The 11,415-nt window shown below is 45.5% G+C and overlaps 1 protein-coding gene across 1 annotated transcript in view; it reads right to left on the minus strand.

Annotated features, from left to right (window-relative positions):
• Positions 1-9,234, minus strand: part of LOC121875247 — a 28,384-nt gene extending 19,150 nt beyond the window's left edge. Inside the window, exons 1-2 of the mRNA XM_042379710.1 lie at positions 9,142-9,234; positions 7,769-8,835 (exon numbers count right to left, since the gene is read on the minus strand). Of these exons, the coding sequence (XP_042235644.1) occupies positions 7,769-8,391 (623 nt within the window). The 5' untranslated portion in view covers positions 8,392-8,835; positions 9,142-9,234. The remainder of the gene's footprint in view (positions 1-7,768; positions 8,836-9,141) is intronic.
• Positions 9,235-11,415: the final 2,181 nt, after the last annotated feature.

An 11,415-nucleotide genomic window follows, 5' to 3' on the forward strand; every position in this document is an offset into this window, starting at 1 on the left:
AAAAGAGAACGGTGTAACAACGCTCACGGGTTTATGAATATAATCCCACAGTAGAAGATAAAACAGAGAAAAACCAGATCACTGTACTGTTTATTTCGACCGCTACCTACGGTCTTCGTCAGTGACGACCAAGCGGCTGACCGCGGCCAATGTTATTTCCTGAGTTCTCAGGTAAAGTCTTACGAGCAGCCGCCTGGTCACGTCACTTGGCGCCCCTATAAGACTCTGTAAATGTTCTTGTCACACTGCTAACGTGGGCCGTAGGTAGCGGTCGAAATAAACAGTACAGTGATCTCGTTTTTTCTGTGTTTTATCTTCTACTGTGAGATTTCAGTGTTTTAAATTATGTGGCATTTTATCTTTTCTTCAGTTATGACTATATTTTAACCATGTGGAAGTATATTTAACAATGTGGAAATATATGTTAACAATGTCCAATACTATCTGCATTTGTTGTAGATACTCGTGACTGGTGAATGAAACAGGGGAAAGATAAAGTTGTGTTGCTTAGATAATTCACACTTATTAAGATACTACAATGTGTGGCTTATATAAGAGGGGAGCGAGGAGCAAGAGAAGAGGAGGGACAAGAGAAGAGGAGGGACAAGAGAAGAGGAGGGACAAGAGAAGAGGAGGATAGGGACGGGAGGGCCAAGAGAAGAGGAGGGAAGAGAAGGAGGAGGAGGGACAAGAGAAGAGGAGAACAAGAGAAGAGGAGGGACAAGAGAAGAGGAGAAACAAGAGAAGAGGAGGAGCAGAGAGAAGAGAGGACAAGAGAAGAGGAGGACAAGAGAAGAGGAGGGGCAAGAGAAGAGGAGAAACAAGAGAAGAGGGAGGGACAAGAGAAGAGGAGAAACAAGAGAAGAGGAGGGACAAGAGAAGAGTGAGGGACAAGAGAAGATGAGGAGCAGGAAACAAGAGAAGAGGAGGGACAAGAGAAGAGGAGGGACACAAGAGAAGAGGAGGACAAGAGAAGAGGAGAAACAAGAGAAGAGGAGGGACAAGAGAAGAGGAGAAACAAGAGAAGAGGAGGGACAAGAGAAGAGGAGAAACAAGAGAAGAGGAGAAACAAGAGAAGAGGAGGGACAAGAGAAGAGAGGGAGAGAAACAAGAGAAGAGGAGGGAATAAGAGAAGAGGAGGGACAAGAGAAGAGGAGGACAAAGAGAAGAGGAGGGGCAAGAGAAGAGTGAGAAACAAGAGGAAGAGAGGGACAAGAGAAGAGGAGAAACAAGAGAAGAGGAGGGACAAGAGAAGAGGAGGGACAAGAGAAGAGGAGGACAAGAGAAGAGGAGAAACAAGAGAAGAGGAGGGACAAGAGAAGAGGAGGGACAAGAGAAGAGGAGGGACAAGAGAAGAGGAGGGACAAGAAGAGGAGGACAAGAGAAGAGGAGAAACAAGAGAAGAGGAGAAACAAGAGAAGAGGAGGGACAAGAGAAGAGGAGAAACAAGAGAAGAGGAGGGACAAGAGAAGAGGAGGGACAAGAGAAGAAGAGGAGGATACGGTACTTTATGTCCACGGGATATTGTTTGGTTTAATTAAAGAGTATATAGATGGTGTGGAAGAGGAAGAGAAGGAGGAGGGAGGGAGGAAGAGGAAAGGAGAAAGGAGAAAGGGAAGGGGGAGGAGGAGGGAGGGGGGGAAGGAGGAGGAGGAAAAGGAGGAGGAGGAGGAAGGGAGGAAAGAGAGGGAGGGAGGAAGGAGGGAGGGAGGGAGGAGGAAGGGATGAAAGAGGAGAGGGGGAGTCATCAACAACAGCCAACAATGGGTAATGAGGGGAGTGCAGACGCCACTAAGAGAGCTGCGCCACACATCACCCACACATTCTCCACCACCACCCTGTATGATGGTGGCCCTCTCCTCACTCATCCCACTCCACGACTTCACCACTCATCCCACTCTATGACTTACACCACTCACCCCCACCCCATAACTCCAACACTCATCCTCACTACACGAGTCCACCTCTAATATTCTCCCCCACTCCACGACTCCATCTCCACCACTCACCCCCACTCCACGACTCCATCTCCACCACTCACCCCACCCACGACTCCATCTCCACCACTCACCCCCACTCCACCCATCTCCACCACTCACCCCACTCCACGACTCCATCTCCACCACTCACCCCCACTCCACGACTCCATCTCCACCACTCACCCCCACTCCACGACTCCATCTCCACCACTCACCCTACTCTACCTCCACCACTCACCCCACTTACAAGTGATAATTCATAAGCGTAGTAATTAAACTCATCCCTCACGTCATTTTTCAGTTTCTTAATTACCGGCATCACTAGGACTGGCTGTCAACCCTGCCGGGGGGGGGGGGGGTTATATTATCTACACGGGTTAAAAGTGACGGTAACCATTTCCTCTTTTACTTAACCCTAACTCTCTCATGATTTACACCTGACATTCTAAATCTTACGAATGAAAAAATTAGACTACTTAATCTTACGTCTCGTTCCGCTAGTTTAAGACGATGTAAAATTAAAACAAGAAGGAAATAATAAGTACGAGGAGATAATTATTTGGCTCTTAAACTTCATAAGAGCTAATCATTTTCTACATATACGACAATTTTTGGCTTCGTTTAGTGACCCCACGGAACACATATGCTGACCTAACTGATTTAGTTTCAAGCGGTGATTATTGTTTTTGTTTTTCAAGTGAGTCTCAACGCAGCCAATGACCAAATCTTGGTATGCCTTGTTTAACATTAAAACAACATATTGAAGCAGAAAATTTAGAAGGACTAGTTTGGTGTTTGATATATGTGTGTGGTGAAGGATCAGTGACGGAAAACAACTCACCGAGACAGGCACAAACTGGACAGGTGAGATGGTTACATTAATGGTCATATTGCCACGCTATACCGCACAGAACGCTGCAAATAAATGTGACAGAGAGAGAGAACATCGTTATATAGTTCATACATTCGTTACAATAATTGTTCAAATGTACTGTATGTGCAATAAGTAACGTTCTGGTTAAGTTAGTCTACATGTGGGGAAGGTTTGATTACTGAGTTACCTACGATAGGCTTGGTTAAGTTACGTTATATTTATTTAGACGTGCAGAAGAGTGGAAAGTAACATTAAGAGTTTCCCAATGTCTGAAAGTAGAAGTGGATTCATTATATATCAGTAACTAATATAATAATGATTCCGCTTCTACATTATCCCTGTTTAATGTCATCATCAGGTGTATTTGTGTATATCTTCAGACTTACTATGAGTATGAAGGTAGTGAGGCAGGTGGTGCATCAGGGGTCCCCGTCACAATTAATAAAAACCTCACCATTGTAACTTAGACACAAGGTAGTGATGATAAGAGTCTATATTAACAACGAATTGAACAAGTTATACGCCACAAGGATCTACCAGTTGATTATACGGGTATTTTAATATAATTCAGGAGACATTAAAATTACTTGGGTATTTTATTCAGCTGAGAGAAAACCCTACCACTCAACGCCTTAATTGCCTCATATTATGTTCTAAACCTCCGAAGCTTGATTACAAAATCTGCAATAATTTTTGAGTTTTGATGATTTAACAGAAAACTGAGGCCAGAAGGACAGACAGAGGCGGAGAACAATCCTACAGTCCCCTCCAATTTCACGGAGGGGACTAATAAAGTGGAAACTTCTGGTCTGGCAGTTAGAGAGAATGAATTGACAACGAGGGAGAGAGGGAGGGAGGGTGGTAGGGCAGACTGACAGTGTGTGTGTGTGTGTGTTGCTCCAAACTCCCAAAATTCTACACCATGGCGAGTGAGGGTAGAGAGAGAGAGAGAGAGAGAGAGAGAGAGAGAGAGAGAGAGAGAGAGAGAGAGAGAGATTACAATCGAAGTAATCTACACAAAACTAACACTAGAGCACAAAAACCTCACGAGGACGAGAAACACAACAGCTGAGAGGGAACCAAATACAAGGGAGGAGGCGACGAGCAGCCGCAACAATCACGAGCTGCTACACAAAGGCTCAGTCGTTAGTAATTAGCCTCTTGTCTGTTTACTTGCCATCGTTCCCGTCGCACAAAAGGAAATAGTGCCCTTTGCCAGAATCCAGACACTCGTCCTGCCCTCTGAGGAGCTACAGTAACTCGTGGGAGGAGGGGATGGTATACTCCTGCACACACGCACGGGTTATACTATATACTTTTCAATTAAGATAAAAATACACAACCTAAGCCCTAATTACATGTTAATGCGTCATATCTTGAAACTGCTGTACGGGAATCACTGTGTCTGGGTTGATGCTGATTAGAAAAAGTTTGATTGTGGTTATGTAAAGGAATATAGAGGGAGGAAAATAACCCATGACAAGATAACTTCGCGTGTAGTTATCATCTTAACTACACATTTTAAACCATCACATCAAACGTTTGTATCAGAGAGTAACAAGGGAAGGGGAAGCAGAGAGAGAGAGTGTTTTGTCTACTACACAGTGCACACGCCCAAGCAATTCCGGCTGCAGGTAAATGGGCCCCAGTCGTGATGAGCCCCAACCTATCTAACAAGACTGGAGTCTAATGGGACTAAACCTCCTTTAGAACTGGACCACAATCATCGCAGTGAAGTTGGAGGCCCATTAGGACTGCACCACAATCCTAATAGGTTGGGGCCCATTTGACCAGAGAGCACTAAAGCTTGTTAATCCCGGGTCCTGTATCCCTATCACGTTGTAAAGAACAGAGTGATCGAAAAGTCCCTGTGTATCTGCAATAATTAACAATATAGTTGTTCCTTGTTATACCTACATTGTTATATACTTTTGTTCTACTTAGAGAAAATATTGGAAATGGTAGCCACTTCCAACACTTACTGTGACCATTTCCAATATTTACTGTAAGTTGAACAAGGTAAATAACAGCTTAGGTATAACAAAGAACATGCATTGTTAATTACAGCAGGTGCACAGGGACTTCTCGATCACTCTGTACTATAGTTTAGTTCATTACCATCTGGTGCTCAACTTCCTGAGGTTGAAAAAAAAAAGGATGGAATTTATATAGATATGTAGTGTGTAACCGTGACGAGGTGTAACGTGTGGGAAGGTGACGCGTGAAAGTGGGAGTGAGAGAGAACAACGTGAGAATGTTTACTGCGACGTGTGGGTGTGTATGACGTGTGGAGCAATGTGACAAGTGAATGTCAACTATACGTGTCTGTGTGAATGCCACCGTGATGTGTGTGTGTGTGAATGTCAACGTAATATGTGAGTCTGTATACCTCAGTGTGACGCGTTGATGTATCCGACCACATGGATAAATGTGGCTTGAAGGAATACAAGTGTGACGTGCTGACGTGAGTATGCTGACTTGCTGACGTGCTGATGTAAGTATGATGTTTGGCTGACTGTGACGTATAAAATAAATATTAATAGGAAAACAAGGTTAAAGTGTGTTGCATAATTATGACATAACTGGAAACATAGCGAGTTAGAGAGGCAAACAAGTGACTAACGTGTGAGTGTGTATGAGCGAGAGTATGAGTACATAATTGTGAGTGTGTGGGTGTAAGTATGAGTGTATATAAGTGTTATGAGCACAAGTATGAATATATAAGTGTATGAGCGTGAGTATGATGTAAGTGTGAGTACATGAGACTGAATATTGGTATAAATGTGAGTGTACGAGGATGGGCATGAGGTTAATTGAGACGTTATGTAAAGGAGTACTGTCAACCACAACACCTGAGGCAAGAGCAGTTAAAAGAGAGTTCCATCTCGCATGACTTGTTAATGTTATTGGACTAACCTTGTTACACGCTTAAAGACCTTCGTTGTTGAGGCGTAGTAATAACATTATGACAACACCTGTCAGTTTCTATTCATAGATAAGGATGAATACTCTGATAAAGTCATGTCCGGTGTGAAATCTATCTGTTGCCCCATTAAACTCTCTCACTCATCCTAACTGTGTCTACTAACCTAACCCAACCTAACCTAACCTAACCTAACCTAACCTAGCCTAGCCTAACCTAGCCTAACCTAACCTCTCCCTACGATACCCAGCACTGTATGAGGTGTCCATATGGCTGTCGGAGCTCTTAATCTCATTCTCCACTTGATAGTTTCTGTACCACTCACTAATCGTTATTTCGCATGCTATCGCTACTTTCACCACCACTCCACACCCACTCTCACCACCCACACACTCACTCTCACCACCACACCACACTCACTCTCACCACCACACCACACTCACTCTCACCACCACACCACACTCACTATCAGCATCAGTCCACATCCACTTTCACCACCAATCCACCTTTGTGCCTCACTTTCCTTACTCAATATCCTCACCACTCAGTCTACCAATCTGTCACCACCCTCTCCTTCCTCATCACTCCTCCCTCTCATCCTCCTTACCCTCCACCAACATGAGAGGGTTTAGAGTTATTGTGGTGGTTATAACTGGCAGGAAAGTTGTATAAGACGGTGGCAGTAACACCGTCCTCTCCACACCTCCTCCCCCCCACACACACACCTGCCACTCACTACCCTTAATATCAATGACTGTGTACTGGTGACTGTTATATTACGGTCTCTGGCTCAATATGTTCAGTTAGCTGTTGATCATGACTGGATGATGTCACCTATATAGTAACTGGCCCAAGAATGATTAACTTACCGTAATTGTTATGGTCCATCGTGTGTTATGTTGCCACAGTCACGGTAATGGATGGTTATGTACTACCAGTTTCTATAATTTAATTCCGTAATCGTCCACTTTTCTGGGTTACTGCAGCTACTCACCGAGGCCGAGTTACTTTCACCCTCTGTTGCTTATGTCCATAACTGGCCTGTCACTTATTATGTTCATCACTATGTACTACAATAACCGAGTTGTCATTTACTGTTATTAATGAGTATGTCTGTACTGTCACACACACACACACACACACACACACACACACACACACACACACACACACACACACACACACACACGGGCACTTGAATTTTTTACCATAATTCATCACACTGTGTACCTAATATCCCTACTGAAGCATAATAATAATAATAATAATAATAATAATAATAATAATAATAATAATAATAATAATAATAATAATAATAATAATAATAATAATAATAATAATAATAATAATAATAATAATAATAATAATAATAATAATAATAATAAATCTCCGGCAAATATTAACTCCTTTACTATGAGGACTTACGCCCGTATTATTAAACAACATCTTCCCTTGAAGAGGGTCGTCGTGTTTCAACCCGAGTTTTAAACTAAATGAGTCCTGAGGAACACCGCAGTACAGTACTTAACGGGATGGTGTGGTGGTAAGATTAACTAATTCCAATAAAATTAATTACTGCGGTGTCCCTCAGGACTCATTTAGTTTAAAACTCGGGTTGAAACACGACGACCCTCTTCAAGGGAAGATGTTGTTTAATAATACGGGTGATAATCTCTTGAGTACGGCGGTATCTCTTCCAGGAAATTGGTCATCGTATTTCAAGGATTAGATATGGTATTCAGGGGATTATCATTGCACTTAAAGGTTTCAGTCCTCGTACTAAGTGACTTTACTCGAGGAGTTAAGCCGTCGTACTCAAGGAGTTAAACCATCGTATTCAAGGGGTTAAGTCTTCGTACGTAAGGGGCTAAGCCGGTAGACCAACATATCCAAGAGTTAAATAGCTTCAAGCAAGACATCCATACAGCTTCTAGGTAGTACTTGAGGCCAGAGATTGACCTCAAATTGACAACAAACGAGAAGTTTATTTACCTTTCCTGCAGAAGCTTGGTGTGGTGGACCTCCACGTCCCTCTCGTCGTCTTCACCCTTCTTGCCAAAATGGACTGCTTTCTTCATCTTCTTCAGCATCTTCTGACTTGTGAACCTCCTGCCGATCCTAAACTGGTGGTTGCGGCTCCTCCTAAATATCCTACCACCGGGTTCACCACCCTCCTCCCCCTCTCTCACATGAACCCATTCAGGAGGAGGGTTACTCATCTCACTTAGCACACTAATATTATCGGCCTCATCACGCGGAAATTCAATCTCATTGTTTCTCATCACCTCATTTTCATTTTCTTCACTCGGGTAGCCATCGCTGCTTCTCCTTCGTTTACTATTATCTAATTCCTCAGACTGATGGCGGTCATCCGGCTGGTGACGACAGCTTTCATGCTCCTGAGAATAGGAGCCCAATTCGATACCACTGTCATCCCTCCTGTGGGCCCTTAGGAACCCCTCACCGCTACCTCTGCTACTGCCGCCCTCCTCCGTGCCACTCAGGACCACTCCGTCGCCGTCACTGTTGAGCCCCACCAGGGTGTCATCGTCGCTCACATCGTCCACCTCACTCAGACAGCTCGTGCCGGAGTCTCGGTTACTGACTTCACACATGTCGTTGTTGGTCACGTCAGCACCTTCAGCACCGACGATACTTAGTTGTTTACAAGCAGTTGTCTCCTCTGTTGCAGTTACGTCACCTCTGTGTTCTTCTTCTCGACTTATTCCTCCACTTGGCTCTTCCAGGAGGTCATCCTTGTCTCTTTTAGTTACAATACTGTGTTCACCATCTACGTCGCCACTCTGTTCCTCCGCTGATTCACCACTCTGTTCCTCACCTAGGTCACCACTCTGTTCCTCAGCTAAGTCCCCAATCTGTTCCCCAGCTGAATCACCAATCTGTTCCTTTGCTAGGTCACCACTCTGATCCTCAGCTAGGTCACCACTCTGTTCCTCAGCTAGGTCACCACTCTGTTCCTCAGCCAAGTCACCACTCTGTTCCTCAGCTAGGTCACCACTCTGATCCTCAGCTAGGTCACCACTCTGTTCCTCAGCTAGGTCAATCTGTTCCTCAGCTAGGTCACCACTCTGTTCCACAGCTAGGTCACCACTCTGTTCCTCAGCTGAATCACCAATCTCTTCCTCAGCTGAATCGCCAATCTCTTCCTCAGCTGAATCACCACTCTGTTCTTCAGCAAAGTCACCACTCTGTTCCTCAGCTGAATTACCAATCTGTTCCTCAGCTAAATCACCAATCTGTTCCTCAGCTAAGTCACCAATCAGTTCCTCAGCTGGGTCACCACTCTGTTCTTCAGCTAGGTCACCAATCTGTCTCAGCTGACCACCACTCTGATCCTCAGCTATGTCACCACTCTGTTCCTCAGCTAGGTCACCACTCTGTTCCTCAGCTAGGTCACCAATCTGTTCCTCAGCTAGGTCACCACTCTGTTCCCAGCTAGGTCACCAATCTGTTCCTCAGCTAGGTCACCACTCTGTTCCACAGCTAGGTCACCACTCTGTTCCTCAGCTGAATACCAATCTGTTCCTCATGAATTACCAATCTTCCCTCGCTGAATCGCCACCTCTCAGCTGAATCACCACTCTGTTCTTCAGCAAAGTCACCACTCTGTTCTCAGCTAGGTCACCAACTGTTCCTTAGGTCACCACTCTGTTCCTCAGCTAGGTCACCACTCTGTTCCTCAGCTAGGTCACCACTCTGTTCCTCAGCTAGTCACCACTCTGTTCCTCAGCTGTCACCACTCTGTCTCAGCTAGGTCACCAATCTGTTCCACAGCTGAATCACCAATTTGTTCTCCAGGTCACCAATCTGTTCTGCAGTCACCACTCTGTTCATCAGCTAAGTCACCACTCTGTTCCTCAGCCACCTGTCTCAGCCAGTCACCACTCTGTTCATCAGCTGTCACCACCTGTTCCTCAGCTAGGTCACCACCAGTTCCTCAGCTAGGTCACCACTCTGTTCCTCAGCTAGGTCACCACCTGTTCCTCAGCTAGGTCACCACCTGTTCTCAGCCAGTCACTCTCCTGTTCAGCTAAGCACCACTCTGTTCTCAGCTAGGTCACCACCTGTTCCTCAGCTAAGTCACCACTCTGTTCCTCAGCCAGGTCACCACTCTGTTCCTCAGCTAGGTCACCACTCTGTTCTCAGCTAGGTCACCACTCTGTTCTCAGCTCTCAGGGTCACCTCACTTGTTCCTCAGCCAGGTCACCACTCTGTTCCTCAGCTAGGGTCACCACTCTGTTCCTCAGCTAGGTCACCACTCTGTTCCTCAGCTAGGTCACCACCTTGTCCTCAGCCAAGTCACCACTCTGTTCCTCAGCTAGGTCACACTCTGTTCCTCAGCCAACACCACCTGTCCTCAGCTGTCACCACTCTGTTCCTCAGCTAAGTCACCACTCTGTTCCTCAGCTCAGTCACCACTCTGTCTCTACAGTCACCACTCTGTTCTCAGCCAAGTCACCACTCCTGTTGTCACCACTCTGTTCTCAGCTGTCACCACTCTGTTCCTCAGCTAAGTCACCACTCTGTTCCTCAGCTAGTCACCACTCTGTTCCCGCCAGCCACCACTGCCTCAGCCAAGTCACCACTCTGTTCCCCAGCCAAGTCACCACTCTGTCTCAGCTAGGTCACCACTCTGTTCCTCAGCTGGTCACCACTCTGTTCTCAGCTGTCACCACTCTGTTCCTCAGCTAGGTCACCACTCTGTTCCTCAGCTAGTCACCACTCTGTTCCTCAGCTAACACTGTTCTCAGCTAAGTCACCACCTCAGCTTGTCACCACTCTGTTCCTCAGCTAAGTCACCACTCTGTTCAGCTGTCACCACTCGTTCCTCAGCCAAGTCACCACTCTGTTCTCAGCTAAGTCACCACTTTCCAGCCAAGTCACCACTCTGTTCCTCAGCTGTCACCACTCTGTTCCTCGCCAGCTGTCACTCTGTTCCTCAGCCAGTCACCACTCTGTTCTCAGCCAAGTCACCACTTGTTCTCAGCTGTCACCACTTGTTCTCAGCTAGTCACCACTCTGTTCTTCAGCCAAGTCACCACTCTGTTCTCAGCTAGTCACCGCTCTGTTCCTCAGTTGCGTCACCACTCTGTTCTCCAGTTGCGTCACCACTCTGTTCCTCAGTTGCGTCACCACCCTCTTTTTTTACTTCTAAAACAATTTTTCGTTATCGAAATGTTCAATTTGTTCTTCACCTTCGTCAGTGCCTTCTTCATTGGTTATGTTATTACTCTGTTCTTCTAGTTCTTCTACAAACTCCTCAATTTGTTCTTCAGTTGCGTCACCATTTTGTTCTTCAGTTACCACAACAATTTGTTCCTCACCACTTTCTTTTTCAATTACCTTACCAATTTGAGCTCTATTTTCAATATTTTGTTCATAATTTACGTCCCAATTGTGTTCTTCAGTTACGCCAACATATTGTTTTGCAGACAAGTCAACTCTTTGTTCTTCATTCACATAACCACTGAGTTCTTCAGCGTCTTCGTCACTCTGTTCTCCAGTACCTACCACTTCCGCTCTTATGACAATTTCCTCTGTGGTCACAGAAACCTCTGCCTTGTCATCTTCACTGTCTCCGTCTCCAGCACGACGTGGAACGACCACGCCGTCACCAC

This window comes from Homarus americanus, unplaced genomic scaffold (genome assembly GCF_018991925.1).
Source record: "Homarus americanus isolate GMGI-L3 unplaced genomic scaffold, GMGI_Hamer_2.0 scaffold14532, whole genome shotgun sequence".
In the NCBI taxonomy this organism is placed as follows: Eukaryota; Metazoa; Arthropoda; class Malacostraca; order Decapoda; family Nephropidae; genus Homarus; species Homarus americanus.